Source organism: Parasteatoda tepidariorum, chromosome 2, assembly GCF_982258835.1.
Source record: "Parasteatoda tepidariorum strain Cologne lab strain chromosome 2, Ptep-v5.0, whole genome shotgun sequence".
NCBI classification, from domain to species: domain Eukaryota; kingdom Metazoa; phylum Arthropoda; class Arachnida; order Araneae; family Theridiidae; genus Parasteatoda; species Parasteatoda tepidariorum.
In genome coordinates, this window is record NC_141756.1 from 131,782,897 (window position 1) to 131,799,916 (window position 17,020).

The 17,020-nt window shown below is 30.1% G+C and overlaps 1 protein-coding gene across 2 annotated transcripts in view; it reads left to right on the plus strand.

Annotated features, from left to right (window-relative positions):
* The window catches only part of Mrm2 (Mitochondrial rRNA methyltransferase 2), a 30,425-nt gene extending 15,736 nt beyond the window's left edge, over positions 1–14,689 (plus strand). Inside the window, exon 3 of one of the 2 annotated variants that reach the window (XM_087158418.1) lies at positions 13,471–13,681. In XM_087158418.1, coding sequence (XP_087014544.1) covers positions 13,471–13,537 — 67 coding nt within the window. In that variant the 3' untranslated portion in view covers positions 13,538–13,681. Of the gene's footprint in view, positions 1–13,470 lie in introns of both variants that reach the window. The other variant, XM_087158417.1, reaches the window with a different exon arrangement.
* Positions 14,690–17,020: the final 2,331 nt, after the last annotated feature.

Sequence of the window (17,020 nt, forward strand, 5' to 3'; positions counted from 1 at the left end):
TTAGAAAAAATTCATTGTAAAAACTTTTGCAATAACATAATAATTTATTTATGTTATGTTCATCTACAAAACATGTAGAATGTGATAACACACTTCGAAATTCTCAGGTATTCATTTTTACCAAAATAAATGCATATCTCAAACCACTATGTGCTTTATTTATCATTATTCTAATATTTTGAATTGGAGTTGTATTATAGAGTTAACAATTTACTAAACAGTTTTAATAAGCTGTTTGCATCTTCTGATCGTAATTCAATGTTTTAGTCTCATAAATTTATAAACGGCTTAATGTTAATTTTTTTTACCTGTATTAGTTCCAATTAGAAAATAAATCGTAAAGATTCCATACATATTCAGTGACATTCCATATGAAACAATTATTCTATTTTATTGTTATAAATGATAGTTATCTCTTTAGCCCGAGATGTTGTAAATAGTTTCTAAACCATAGACTTTTATATTTACTGTTATTAAACAATACTAAACTATACGGTTATAAAGCAATTAAATTCTTTAGACCTGGTTAATTAACTGTATTAGGTGTATGCAGTAGTACAACCGTTTAGTTTTGTTAACATTGTTTTTTAACCGTGTTCGTTGTAAACAGTATTAAATCCGTAAAGGTAAATAACTTTTCTCAACCGTAAACTTTACGGTTGATCGGATGGACAGACTGCTGCCATTCCTTTTACCGTAATTTTGGAAAGAAATTTTTAACAGTGTAGATAAACATTTTAAATTTAAGGATTCAGCTTCTTTATTATAGTTTAGTTTTAACGTATGGTATTATCAAATATACATAAATAATATCAAGTAATCTAAGACGAAAAGCATTTTTTTAAGTAAATTATTTTAAAATGAAATGAATATCAAAATAAACTATTCAAAATTAAAATCAATAAATATTTTTAGGATTTGTTTTTTGTTCTTATTATTGAAAAGTACATGATTTTAAATAAATATGTTATGCATTGCCGAGGAGGAAGAAATTTGATATATCGATATATTTACTACTCAAAAGCTATAACATCATACATAACACAGGCTATATAAACCTTTAAAATATGGCATAACTTGCATTAATACATAATAATAACATACATTCTTAATGCTAGTACATATTCTGTACTCTTGTAATGGAAAATATTTTATTTAGTTAATTATTTTATTTTTATGTATAACCATGATTTTTTTTAGGCTATTTCAGTGTTTTTTTCCTTATGTAATATTACAGTTTGACTCTGAGTTAGATTTTTCTCGTTAAGCTGTTTCTTAGACTATTTGCGAATTTACCGTTAAATTAGTGTTCAATACAATTCAATATGATAGCATATTGTGCGTTCTAAAATAATCACACTATCACTTATATACAAAACTCACTTTCTGTTGTTAATTTTCACAAACATGAAATTAAAGTGAAGCAGCATGTAACGGTTTAATTATAAATTAAGTTTATTATTAATTCAGAACTTTAAATTGTTTTACATTAAACACATTAAATGTATAGAATGTTTTTGAAGGATTATTATGAATAAAATAATAATGTAAAATAAAATAAACACTACGTTTTTCAAAGGAGTGGAAACAAACCGATTTTGACGCAAAAAGCGAAATAGTTGGATTAATTATAATAATAAATGCGGTAGATAATAAGAAATCTTTTATTAATTCATGGAGAACTGTCTCAGGTTTCTCGACACTCTAGGAGATAGAAAAAAAAAAGTTGTTTGTTATTTTTATTAATTACTAATTTCGTTTATATACTGAAATAACCTTTTGTATTCTCCATAAAAATTGGTTAAAGTTCGATACTTTTTTTCCTTTTTACGTGAATATTAACTTGACACCCACAGTGAAAATATTTTTAGTAAAAATTTAAAAAGCATATTCGAAAACATTACATAACACCCGGAAAGTTTGAAAACAAAATTAGGTTATGGTTATATTTTATAGATTTGAAAGGGGGGAAAATAGCTTGTGGGTCAGGAAATTTTTAAAATGAATTTTTAAGAATGAAATACTAGGAATGTCGAAATTATTTTAATTTTCCTCTAAAATCGAAGAATACGTGATTAGTCTTAAAAAACATTCACAGAGTTAATTGAAAAATTTTGATTTCCGCCAGATTCTCTGCAAAAAGTGTTAAATTTGGCAGTTATATATATGGGTCATTCTCACGAAAACTCATTTTTCAGTTCATAAAATTCCAAAAAAGTAAAGTGAATAAAAAGCTCTGAAACTATTTATATGAATAGAAATATGTAATGGCATTATAAAGAAAGTATATATCGTATAAATTATACTTAATATTTAAATTAATTAATTTTTTAAATAATTAATTTATAATTAATTAATTTATAACAATTAATAATTAATTAATTTAATAAATAAATAAATTAATTTAATAAATAAATTTATTAATTTTTCAATTTATTTTTCAAATTAATTAATAAGTAAATTAATTATTTTCACTATTTAAAAAGTGAGGGAATGACACTAATAGTGAGGGAATGATATTTTATTTTAATACATGTTTTTATCTAAGTTACATCTACCTAAAGTTTGAAAATGATAACATACTAAGTATATCTAATATTTATTATAATTTAGTCTTATATATTAAATAGTTTTTACAGGTTTGAGAAATAAAATTGGCTGGCACGATTGAACAAAAAAAATTTAATAATATACTCATCTTGAATCATTCCCTCACTTCAGCGTCATTCCCTCACTTTATACACTAGTGAGGGAATGACGAATTCAATAAAATTTGAAAATAACAGTTAGGCCTAATTAATTTCTGAAGTCAATCACATACAATTATATTCATACAAGAAGGCAACATATAATTATCCACTTTCTCGATGAAGTTGTATTTTATTTTACTCTAAAAAATGACATGAGGGAATGACAAATGTAAAAAATTTTACCTGGTTTGATTCATTCAAATTTATTCCACAGCAAAGCTTCTTTAAGTGGAAGATGGAAACATACTGCAATTTTGTTCTATGATGCCAGTTGTTAACTTCTGAAGTTTTTATTAAAATATTTTTATTCTAAGAAGATTGCAGGTGCTAAGAACATTGTTGTGAGGGAATGACGCAAAACACTGGGGACAAAGTTTAAAGTAGTGCTGTGTTAATATTTTTATCAGAAATTAAATTTAAAATTGATTTTCTGAATTCTATATTTCAGTATTCTGAAATAAAAAACACGAATTTGTAAAAAAAAAAATTTGTTTCAGAAACAATTTTTTTCTTTTTTTAAATCAGCAGTGGGGACAAGTGAGGGAATGACATATTGGTATATTTTAATTACCTAAAATAAATAAAAAATAAAAATTGATAATTTTATTTTTATTCTTTTGTTAGCTTGCATTCTGAAGGACACTTTCCCTGATTTTTTTTTTTCGTAAGCTGTGAAACAAACATAAAATATACTGGGGACATGAAAATGACTGTTTTTGTGAGAATGACCCATATATTTATTTATTTTTGCGAACTTTACTTTAGTTTCCTTTAAGAAAAATATTTTTTTTTTATTTATATTGATCTTCTTAATTATAAGGAGCATCCAAAAATATAAGTACTTAGGGTCTCTGAGGTTCTTAATCCGGCCCTGGTGATAACTTAAATTCTTTCTATTACAGCTTTGACTTGTTGTGAAGCAATGATAAGCTACATTTTCGAAAATTTTAAATGCATTTGAAATTATGTATGTATTTTAGTAAAAGGATTTTGATGAAAATTAAATGTGAATTATTAAGGAAATTTTCTAAAATTAAAAATATTTTAATTGGAATGTATCAAAAAGTTAGCAAAGAGAGTAATAATTATTAAAATTTTGTTCTTGCCGAAATCGTCGTGAGTTTAACATCAGAAAGGACAAAGAAATTTTTTTCAGTTATTTATTTTCGTATTTATCGTGAATGTATTCATGAAATGGTTAAATGTTGTATGCTTTATTTTAATTCCCCCCCCCCTTCTCTCTCTCTCTCTCACACACACACACACACACAGCTCTTTCTCCAGGATGTCATCTATAGAAAACAAATATAGGACAACAATTTCGAACCACTAAATCATTTCTCAGTTCTTTCCATAAATTGTGATTTAACGAAGGATTTACAATGTGATGAGCAAATAAAGGAATTTGCAGGACAAAGATGCAGAAAGGTTGCTTTATAATTTATATAACATAACTACACATAACCTGTCGATTTGTTTTACAATAATGTTGTACAGTTGCTGTTGGTATGCACAAATAAAAGTTAAAAAAAATTATTTTATTGTCCTATTTTTTTCTATATACTTATCTACATCACTGTAGAAAACAAAATGGCTATTAGGGCCCCTAAGTAGTTTCAGCCCAGGGCCCCACAAATTCATGATCCGCCCATGATTGTGCAAAAGCTTAGAAACTGCAATCTAAATATTTAAGCATTGAATTTTTCTTCTTAAAAGAGTGTTTATACCATGTTATCGAAAGCGAAACTTATGTTGATGATTATCAAGATTTGAATTATATATATTTAGTACTTTCTAAAGAGCTTATCCAAAGCTCTATAATATATGTGTATTACTTTGAAGAAAAATAAGATAGTAAATTGCAAACGCTCATCCGAGCTTTATTTTGTTTTTATTGCGCAGTTACTTTTTACACGATTAAAATTTGTTTACGTATTTCTGAATATAAGTGCATTATTTTAATTATAAAAAGTACATAAGTATTTGGGTGATTCTCACGAAACATGACGATTCGGACCAAAAAATTTCTTCAAATTTGAAGTCTTCAAAATAATCTGAAATTGTTTTGTATACTTCTTTAGCTACACTTAATTAATATCTTATAGACAACAGTGTAGTTTATTGACATTTGCTCGAGAAAAAAAATAAAATAGAAATTCACCAAATCTTGAATGCCAGGAAAATGACATATTACCTTAGAAGTTTAAATAAACAGTCATTTTAAGTTAATAGTTAGTAACTCAACTTAAGCCTTTATGTTAGATGGACCATAAATTGCTTAAATTAATTCTTTTTATCCACTGTAGGAAGTATCAAAATTTTTTTTTGTTGCTGATATGTACAGAATAAAATTATACATAATAATCAATCATTAGATAAATAAATAACTTTGATTACATCCAGGCATATTACAATCATACATAAACTTGATATTATGTTAATATTTGCTTTCCTTCTTTACAGTATTAGCAGTTAAAAAAAATTTCTGGTAACACTTCAATGTCCTGGCATTCATAAGCCAGGAATATGACAGCCAGGATAATGACAAATTCGCTATCTTATAGCATATAACTTTACTTTAATTTAATATTTTGGCCGAAGACGTTCATATTCTGCAGAAAACAATAGTATTTCGTAAAATAACTCAGATAAATCTATGTAGTTTTTGTTTTTAACGATTTCAAGAAGCCAGGAAAATGTCAGCATAAAAACCTACTCTTCTTAAAAAAAATTTTGAAATAGATTTTGAGCCAGAAATTTGGTTCTTTATTCATGCAGCAAGACATGTTCAGATAGGAGGGTATCTAATCAATCTATTAACATAAGATATTGATTCCTGGCGCTATCTATTTTGGTTATAAATCACTAAATAAAAGTAGCCAGGAAAATAACAGATTTTCATGGGACAAACAAATTATTCACAGTTTTCAGTTTTAGTAAACAATACCCTCTGCGTACATTCCATTCCAGAAATGCTTACATAGGATAAGATAAAAAAATTAGATTTTGAAAAATTTATGGGAAGTTTTGAAGCTAGTTATTATTGGAAATATTATTTGGGACATGCCAGGAAAATGACATTTTGATATTCAATTAAATTTTTTAAGTATACAAAACAGTCAATGCTAGTGTAAAGTCATTTTAAATTAATAATTTTTAAAAAAATATTTTTAATAAATTAATAAAAAATATTTGTAATAAATTAAATAATAATTTTTTTTAAAAAAAAAAGCTCTTTTAGTATTATAGTAGTATTAGATTTTGGAGCAAGGGACAGTGAATTTCATGTTTCGTGAGAATCACCCATTTACGAATTCACCCCGAATTCTATAATTTTTGTTAAGTAAGGTAACAACTGTTTTTTTGTTTCATAAAAGTGATAAAAGCAAATATTTAGTTTCGAAAAATATTTTTATATTTATTGAATATTTATTAAAGATTGCGACGTAAAGTTAGAAAGTTTCACTTTCTATCGCCTACGCATTAATTCTTAAGAAGTATATAAATTCATGGATAAATGAGAACAGTGGCGTACGCAAGGGAGGGGCTTACGGGTCTAAACACCCCCCTTGAGCTCAGACAAAATGGAAAAAATAAAAATTTTAGTAGAAATTTATGGGCTAATTTTTAAGACTATATATTTTTATTTGCCTTATGCCTACTTTTTTTTTCCTCACGGTATTTCTCAGAATACTGAGAAAACATTTACTATAATAGGGTTGTACTTTTGAAACCAAATTCACGTGATAGTGGAGTTACTACTTGTATATAGTGTAAATAATTTTCTTTTATCTTCAATTGTTTCTATTACTATGTATCAAATTGCGATTTTATTGTTATGTATAACCCAGACTTGAATTTTGATTTTCAACTGTTGTACATTATGAGATTTAACTTACTGTTAACGCAGCACCCCCTTCCCGTCCACCAATTTATTTTCCTATTGCGATAAAAGAGTAGATATTCAACACTGGATAGGTACTCTGATAAAACTTGAATAGTTAGCTAGTGGAGTTAGTTAGTCAGACTACGAGTTATCTCTGCCGCTTGTCGCTAAATCTGTTTTGTTTTGTCTTAACAAAAAGTTCATTCAATCACCGAACCCGTCGTCGCCACTATTTCGACTAGTGAAGAAATCAGTAACAATACCTTAGGACAGGGATGGCGAACCAATGGCACGCGTGCCATTTATGGCACCCAACACAATATTTTGGGCACGGCACCGATCACATTTGTTATTACACTATGAAGCATATGTAACAATTAAATTAAAATTCGCAAAAAGCATACAAAATAATAAACAATTATTAATAAAAAAATTTACAATTAATGCTAAAAAAGCAATTAATAACCATAAAAAACAAGCTAACAATAAATAACTAGCATAAAAAAATTAACAGTCCTGCTTAAACTAACATCTTAACTAGAAGACAAATAATCTATGTTATTTGTCTTCTAATCTGCAACAACAGAAGTCACACTGATGTTTCTTTAAGTTGAATAACGCGTATAACTGAGACATTGCAAATTTTTTTTTTCCAATGTAAATAGAGAGTTTTGAGTTGATAGTGTTTAGTACTATTATATTCCCAATAATCACGAAGTCAAAATTATTTGACGGCACGTCTATGACCTCATTAAACAATTTTTTTAGAAAGAAATGGCACTTTGGTGTATAAAGGTTCGCCACCCCTGCCTTAGGAGATACTGTGCTCGTTGAAGTTATTCATTCCAACTCGAAACTTTGAGTTCGTAGCATAGCGGATATTTCTGTGCCAAAATATGTAGTGCCGGTTCCTGTCCTGTAGACAAAGCTGCAAGCTGATCCGTAAGCTAGAAGTCCCGCCAGTCAATGTAAGCCGTAAGCTGATCCCTGTGCACGACGAGGAAGCAGTGGGGATTTCCCGGAGGGAGAGCGGGGTGGAGAACGAACGAAAACAGACAGAGATGGACTCCAAAGAGGAGTTATGGTCGAAAAGACAAACTCATTTATTATTTTTTGTTATTTAATCGTTAATTGTAAATCGTCCGTCCTTATGTAAATTTAATCTTCAATATATATGTTTTTGTATAAGAACAGTGCCTATTTATTCTAAGACGACCACTCATGCCGTCCCCATATATATATATATATATATATATATATATATATATATATATATATATATATATATATATATATATATATATATATATATATAAAAATTCTAGGAACACAAGTGATTAAAATTTTCAAAATGAGGAATCACATAGGGGCAGAGATTGACAAAAGCATGAAACTAAAGCACAAAAAAAAAACATTTTAAGAGAAAATTGCAACGCACAGAAAAGCTTCCGATAAAACATGGAAGGACTTCCATTTTGAACTCGGAGGTTATTTTGAAGGATGGTTATCAGAATCCAATGCTCAGGACTTCAAAAGTTTAAAAAACTTGATGCTTTTGGATCAAATGAAAAAACGAGTTCCTCGAGAAGCAAGAGATCATTTTATGGACGTGTGGTCTACCGGGCTCACACCTGACGATTTGATTGATAAAATGGATGCATTTGACAATTTGCGAAGAAGCAAAAAAGAAATACAGATAGGTAACACAGATACTCATAAGAAATATTCGCCCAATAGAATTGATCAGCATCCTACAAGATATTTTATTGCAAAAGGCTACAGAATGAGTACAAATATGATCTTCCAGAGTTTCAAACCATAATAAAAGATATTCCAGAACACCTGCTCAAAATGTTCTTCATCATGTTGATAAAAACCAAAGACGAGATAAACTTGAAGAAGACCCTTTAAGTTGCTACGGTTGTGTGGAGCTGTCGGTGTTATTAAATCAAAATGTCCTACCTGCTCAAAGCCCAAAAGAGAAGTATCTGCAAATAATGTTAATTTGTATGTATTTCAATCATCACCACCCTGTTTCTTAAAAATCTTTGGAACATATGCTGCTGTCTGTGCTGACACTGGGGCATCTCATTCAATTGCTGGAGAGAAGTTATATCATCGATTACGAGAAGTGAAATTTAGATCCAAGATCATATCTTTGGTACTTGCTGATGGAACAAAGAACAACGTAGATGCTTTGACTACTGTTGTCGACTTTAACGTAGAAGGCAAAGTGGTACCAACAGAACTAATTGTTTTGCCTGAAGCCGAAGGAAATAAAACGCTTTTAGGCGTAGACTTTCTCCAAGCTGCGGGAATCGTTTTGAATGTGCCTAATGGTACATGGTATTTCCATGAAAATCCACGTATGCAATATACTTTCTATGAAGTTCCTCCTAAGAATGCAGAATATACATCCAGTACTAACTCTGAGAAAATGAATGAAGAATTATTCAATCAAGTTAAAGTTCTTGGAATATCATCTACTATGACGCTTCGAAGTGATGAAGGTAAAGAACTTACAGAACAGCGAAGGAAGCAACTAAATTCCTTGTTGGAAAAATGCTTTCAATCAAGGGGAGATCCCACCCCTTTTATAGCTCACAAAATAAATATAGGCAACCCTGTTGCTTTACGCCTTATAGGATGTCACCTACTAACAAAAAACTTTTAAGACTTTTAAAAGAAGGAATAATTGAAGAGGCCCAAAACAAAATGGAACAATGCGTTTATGTATTGATTATAGACAGCTTAACTCTATTACAGTTCCAGACTCCTACCCATTACCAAGAATAGACGATTTATTGCACGAAGCTAAACCCTTTATGTCGACGATTGACCTGAAATCTGGTTACTACCAAATTCAAGATAAAATTGCTGTCCGTTTGGAACTTATCGTTTCAAACGTATGTCCTTTGGACTTGGAAATGCCCCTGCAACATTTCAAAGATTGATCGACCGTTCCCGTAATGGTCTGGAAGACATTCTAACTCTCGCGGACAGTATAATTATTTTGTCCGAGACTTTTGAGAAACACATTTCCGACTTAAAGAGTGTGTTTGAAAGACTCATACGTTTCAAACTTCGCGCCAATCGACAAAAATGTTGCTTTGCATCTACTGGAGTGAAATATTTAGGGTTTTGAATAACCCTAAAAGGAATAGAAGTTGATCCTGAAAAAATGGCCTCTATCCAGAGCATTCCACCTCCGAAAAATGTTAAAGAGATCCAATCCTTTCTTCAAACATGTTCCTGGTTTAGAAGATACATTCAAAATTTTGCTGAGGTTTCACGACCCCTCAGTGACCTCACAAAAAAGAAGGCTCAATGGAATTGGGGATTTCAACAGCAGACGGCATTCGAAACACTTAAAAAATGTCTTAAAACAAGCTAATGGTACAAAGCCGTACATTGTCCGAACTGATGCCAGTAACTATGCTGTAGGAGCTGTTTTACTTCAAGGCAATGGATCCGACGAACACCCTATGCGAGTCGACTACTTTCTCAGGCTGAACGCCTGACAACTGAAAGAGAAGCGGTTGTATGGGCTCTCAAAAAATTTCGTGGAAGGATCAGAAATTATCGTGGCCACCAACCTTTGAAATGGCTATTTAGTGTTAAACCTCCAACCGGTAGACTTGCTCGATGGATACTAGAAATACAATCTTATAATATCCAGTACACCCCAGGAAATGTCTCTTGAGTCGCCCAGTCTGTGAGCACCAAGAAAAAACGTGTCCAAATTGATTTTTCAGGCAGAGGCACAATTGAACGATGCAGAATTAAAAAAAGATTGCTTTGAAAGCAAAGAAAAGGAATTGCGTGACCAGTTATAGTCACAAGGTGTATTATATCGTTACGCTCCTAAGAATTAGTTGTTCCTTTACATGAAAGAATATCACCTACCGCTGGTGATTTATATTTTCATTTAATCTTGCCAGAAAATCAATATACCCTCAGTCTCAATAGTGTATTTTCTTAATACTTTAGTAAAAAAAAACGTTTAAATATTATAAATTAATTTTGCAATAAGTAATAATTTAAACGCTTGTAGTAAGATTAATAAATGTAATATTTTTATCCTCATGATTATAAACATGTGTCTAAATCATTTTCATAAGCAGAGTTGGGCTGATTTTTTTACAAATCCGATTTATCGACATGATTATTTTGAATGCAGAATTTATTGAAAAGTTATTTAGTTAAGTCAGATTACAAATTCCCTCTACGACCCAGCTCTTATTTGATTTTTGCATTTATAAACTTTAAGAAAAGCTTTTTATTTTTTTAAAACAATTTTACAGCTAATTTTGCTGGATATGAAGATTTAATTGATTACATCAATTAAATCTTGTTCCTTGAACAAATATCGATAAACTACACTACTGTCTGTAAGATATTAAAAAATGTAACTAAATAAATATACAAAAAAAAAATTGATTATTTTGAAGACTGTAAATTTGAAAAAAAAAAAAAATAATTTCTGATTGTCATGTTTTCAAAGAATCACCCATATAACTGTCTAATATTAACATTTCAAGTTACCTATGCTTACATATACATCAAATGCCTTTAGTCTGAATCTGCAACTGGATGACAATATTATTAGACTTGTTTTATTTTTAGTGGGATGATAAGTGGTTAGGAAGAAAGTTTGAAAATTTATGATAGAATTTTTAAATAAAAAAGAAAGCTTAATGAACGTTTTATGAGCACTTATGTAAGGAAAATATTGCTAAATCTATGTAAATTATAGGAATAATTGGAAGATATGGTGTATTATCTGACTATTTCAAAACCAAATCTGAGGCGCCAACACACCTCCGTTAATCATATGGTACCAAAGAATATGTATTCTTTGCCTCCCCACCATGACGAAAGTGCTACAGCGGATGTTAGCAATAAAGCCCTGACGTTGGAATTTATGATTGATAATAGATTACACTAAAAGTTCAATGTAGATTGTTTAAAATTAAATTTATAATTATTATATAAGATTACAAATTAGATGAGCTAAAATATAATCATTAAGATGTATAACCAGAGTATCATGTCAAAATTGCTGATTTAAATAAATTACAAGTTGCATTTTTTTTTTAATAATAAGAAATTCTATTTTCGAATTATTTGTAAACATAGCATAATTTCTCTTATTGTTTATTATACTTTGCTTAGTTCAATCCTCTCTTTATAAACTATTTAAATTAAATCCCCCTCCCTCTCTCTATATATTTTTAAATTGAAAATAATACAGAGATGATTGTGCTCCGGAAAAAATCCGGGTTTCCAGATTTTTCGCTAATTGCGATCCGGAAATCCACAGTCCAGAAGTTTACAGAAATCATCGATCACATTTATGTATAAAAATTCTTGTATATTTTATTTAAAAATATTAGAATTAATACTTGGCATCTCTTTCATTAGTAAATATTTTTTCTGGTAGAATAATAAATGTGATTAGAGATAAAAGTAAACTAAATACATAATTTAAATTATGCTGCATATAATTTAAGTAGACTTTCACGTTGTGAAAATATCAATGTCTGACTATTATATTCATGTTGTGAAAATATCTGACTACACATTCTTTGTATTCCAATTTCATATAAATTTACCCAGGTTGCCACTCTACAAGCAAAACCTGGAAAGTACAGGAAAATTTAAAATCACCTAAAATAACAAAGAAAATTCACAGAATTTTGAGTTTTTCTTTAGAAAATAGAGGGAATTTTGTATCTTATTTTCATCTTTTAAAAAATGGTAACCGCTCAAAGTGCAGGATATTCAAGGATGATGCTTCAACTATATTAAACTAGATCATTTACTATAGCGATATTTGTTTTTAAGCTGTTCCTTATTTCAGTAATTAAAACTAGAGCCCAATACAACTCATACAAGAGTTTCAGTGATTGCATTTATCCTCTTAACATATTATGTATAATATGTACATTTTAGATTTTCAAATTCATGACTAATTCCAAGAATTTTTCCTGACTTAACGAATTTACTCCGACAAAAACACAACAATAAATTTAAAAAAAAAAAAACATTATAATAACATCAATTGAAATGATAGGTATAAACAAAACTGTTATACTCTGCATCTTCATATTTATAGATTTCAAATTTAAAGAACAGAGTGAAGAAAGAGTTGAAGCCATAAAGTAGCTTAAAAAAATACAAAAGCAGATAATTTCTGCAGAAATATATTCTAAAGATACTTTTCTTGTTCATCGGAAAGGAAAGAAATACGATTTTTCTGTTCTCATTTCGAAATGGAAAGGAAAAAAAAAATCGCCAATGACTGGCTTGCTTCAGTTAGAACTTTAAATTGATAAAATAAAAAATAACAAAAATTCTGAAATCACAGAATAGAGTTTAAAAGATAATTCGCTTTAGAAATGATGTTTTTTCTTTCATTTTTTGAAAGAACACCATCATTTTTGAAGAACAGGGTGAAAACATTTTATATTTTATTGGACTGTGAGTGGGGTTTTTGTTACAAATTCAGATATTCGGAACACCATGAAATCGGAGGGTAAATTCCATTTTAAAAAATTAGATTTTTCGGCAACCTAAATCTATGACTTACCATGATTTTTTTTAAAAAAAAAAATAGTTAAAATCATGACAAATTTCATTCAATAACGAAGTTTATGATTTCTCATGACTTCCAGGTGCGCAGATACTCTGTGTAATATATATATTTCTCAACACTTTTCAACTGGGTAAATGTATCAAGATTTTATTAAGTAAAGTTTTAAAAATGATAGAATATAAAGTAAAAATTCTTTTCAAATTACTTTCAAATAATTAATGAATATTCTTTTTCAGATTTGGAAGAAGAGGAAAAGCAAGGAATTGTGATATCTGTCGATCTTCAACACATTATGCCGATTAAAGGTGCCATCATCATTTCAGAATCAAATTTCACAGAACCTTCCGTACAACAAAAGATAAGTGAACTTCTTCCGGGTGGTAAAGCAGACGTGATACTCAGTGACATGGCACCTAAGGCAAGTGGCATGTCGCACATTGACTCTGTCGAAATATTGAAATTAGTGTATAGTGCCTTGAGTTTTGCAGTATTAACACTGAAAAAAAGAGGAGTATTTTTATGTAAAGTGTGGGACTCTAACGAAGTCGAAACTTTGTATAGTAATTTGCAAAATTTATTCACGACTGTAAAGCGTATAAAACCAAAAGCAAGTCGCTCTGATTCATCTGAACTGTTTATACTAGCAAAAGGTTTTAAAGGGATAAAATAATTTTCTGCAACTCTGTCTGGAATTACCACGTGCCATATGCGACATTAGGCAGGGTGACAGATTCTATTATGTGTAGCCACATCAGGATGTTTTTAAAAAGTGCTTAAAACGACTTATTTTTGTTTGGTGCTTTTTTCATTGGATGTTTTTAAAAGGGGCTTAATTTTTCCTTTTTCAAAATGAGATTTTTCCTTGTTGATTTTCGCTAGGAATTATGCAAAAAGACGCAGTTCACATTGTTCTATTCAACGTTTTCACAATTAATTAATTCATCCCCAATCTATTTCGGCGTATTGTCAGTCTGTAGCGTATGAAAACGCCATTCGTTTTACATGGTTCAAAACTTCATGATTTTTGACACAATTGTCAAAAACAATGCCAATAGTTTTTTTTTTTCTTCTTTTGGCATGACAGTTGAAACAAGATAAAACCGCCAATTGTTAAAAATTTTCCAACCCTGCCCAGTTAATATATATTTTTAAAGTGCTTAAAAATATTTTTTGAGTCCTTGAAAAGTGCTTATTTTTTGATGAATAATTTGGCTACGCACCCTGTACATATATTAATAAATATTTGATAGTTTTTATACCATTTGCTTTAACTTATTAAAGGAAAATAATATATTAGGAAAAGATTTATAACTTTTGAATCTGCACAGTTCATTGAACAAAAGTTTATTCCTTTAAATACGAATAAATATGCTTAATACTGATAAATTATGTTTCTGCATAAAGATAAATAATGCAATATTTAAAATAATAATAAACTTTTTTTATAAAACAAAATCTTGTCTTCAGTTTGTTTCTTGTTCAAAACTCAACCTTTTTATTTTTCACTATATTTTTTTTAAAAATTTGAAACATAATTTGAATAAAAGGGTTTTGGACGGTTTAAACCGTGGATTAATCTATTCTGTCCTAAACCTTGCCAACGGTACTAGGCTTAGCAAAAGTCCAGATAGTTCAGAATATATTTTTTATTTATGAATATAGTTTTTACTTATAAATAATTTATAATTTTAGTAAAAATTATACGTTAATTAATTTATAGAATTTAAAAGTCATAAATATGACAAGGATGTTAATGACCTAAAAATTCATAAAAAAAGGCCTTTAAAAATTAGAAGCTTTTATTAATCATTAAAAATGACTTTTAAGTTTTCCAAAACATTTTTTTTATCGTTTTAATTGTAAACCTAGCAATTTTACCTTTGTCCCATATATTCCTGCACCATATTGATATGTCTAGATTTTTTAATATTAATCCTTTAGAGCAGTGTTTCCCAAACTTATGAATTTTGTGTACCCCTTCTAAATTTTTCGTAACGCTGTGTACCACTAATAAAAAATGAATGCATTTTTCACTATAAAAATTTTCACAAAAGCTAAAAATCACAACTGGCTGTTGACACTACTAATTACACAAGCCTGCGATGAAAAAAATACAAAGGGTCTGATAGCTGAACTTAATGTATTTTTTGGTGCTGAAGTGGAAAATAATAATGAAAAATTTCTATCACGTCACGTTTTTTAGAAAAATTCAATTTTACTGGAATTTTTATGAATATTTACCATAAAAATTAGAAAAATTCAATTTTACTGGAATTTTTATGAACATATACCATAAAAAAATAAAGTTTTTGAATTTCTATCCCTTCTTGACTGACCAGCATTCTACTTTGGTCAAATCTACATAAGTACCCCTCTATTACTACTTCCTGTCACCGTCCCTCTCTCTGTCACAATCTCCCTCTACCAATAGCGTCACGAGAATCCTTATCTAGTTTCGCTGACCTCTCAGAAACACTAGCAAGCGTAATAGGGAGTCATTTTAAAGTCTGCTTTTTTCTGTGCGTTTCGTGAAACATGGCTTCGAGTTCGAGACATTGTGAAAATTTCCCAGATGACTTTTGTTATGTATGCGGCGAATATTGTGTTGTTAAAAATCGAATGAGGAACATTACAGACTATTTAAGACAACTTTATCTCGCATATTTTGGCATGAAACTCGGAGATCAGGACAAATCTTGGGCACCTCATAAAGTTTGTGTGCAGTGTCTCAATGATCTACGCTTATGGCATCAAGGAAAGAAGACTACTTTACGATTTGGGATTCCTATGACGTGGAGGGAGCCCCAAAACCACTTTGATGATTGTTATTTTTGTTCCTGCCATGTTCGTGGGTATAACCGAAAAAATCAAAGACTAATATCTTATCCTGATAATATTCCATCGGCCATACGCCCTGTTCCTCATGGACCTGATGTGCCTGTGCCTTTGCCTCCAACTGAATTGCCAATCATCTCTTCAGAGTCTTCAGATTCGGAGCATCCAGAAGTTCAAGGCTCCGATATCGAATATAAGCTTTCCGCAGACGGTTCTCCTCAGCCCTTCTCTCAGGTTGAGCTTAATGATCTGACTAGAGATCTTGGCCTTTCGAAAGAGGCAGCTGAGTTGTTAGGCTCCAGACTGAAAGAAAAAAACTTATTGGCCAAAGGAACATTTTTTTATTGGTACAGAAATCGTGAAAAGGAATTTATTAAGTACTTTGATGAAGAGGAGAACTTGGTCTATTGTTCTGATGTTCCTGGATTGATGAGCAAATTTAATGTCATCTACGATAAGGATGAGTGAAGGCTGTTTATAAATTCCTCTAAAAGAAGCCTCAAAGCTGTTCTTCTTCATCATGGGAGTCAGTATGCATCAGTACCAGTTGGACACTCAGTATATTTAAAAGAATGCTACGAAAACTTGGCTCTCGTCCTGAACAAAATCAAATATATCGACCACAGTTGGACTATTTGCGGTGATTTGAAAGTTATCTCCATGCTTCTTGGTCAACAAGGGGGATTTACAAAGTGACAAAGTTACAAGTGAAGTTTGTGAGTGGGACAGCCGTGACAAGACTCAACATTGGGTCAAAAAAGAATGGCCGAAAAGACAAAATCTTGACCCAGGCACAAAGAACGTTATTCGAAACAGCTTAGTTGATCCGAAAAAAGTATTGTTACCTCCGCTACATATAAAATTAGGTGTAATGAAGCAGTTTGTCAAGACTGTTCCAAATGATGGCAATTGTTTCAAATATCTTTGCAAAAAGTTTCCAGGTTTATCCCA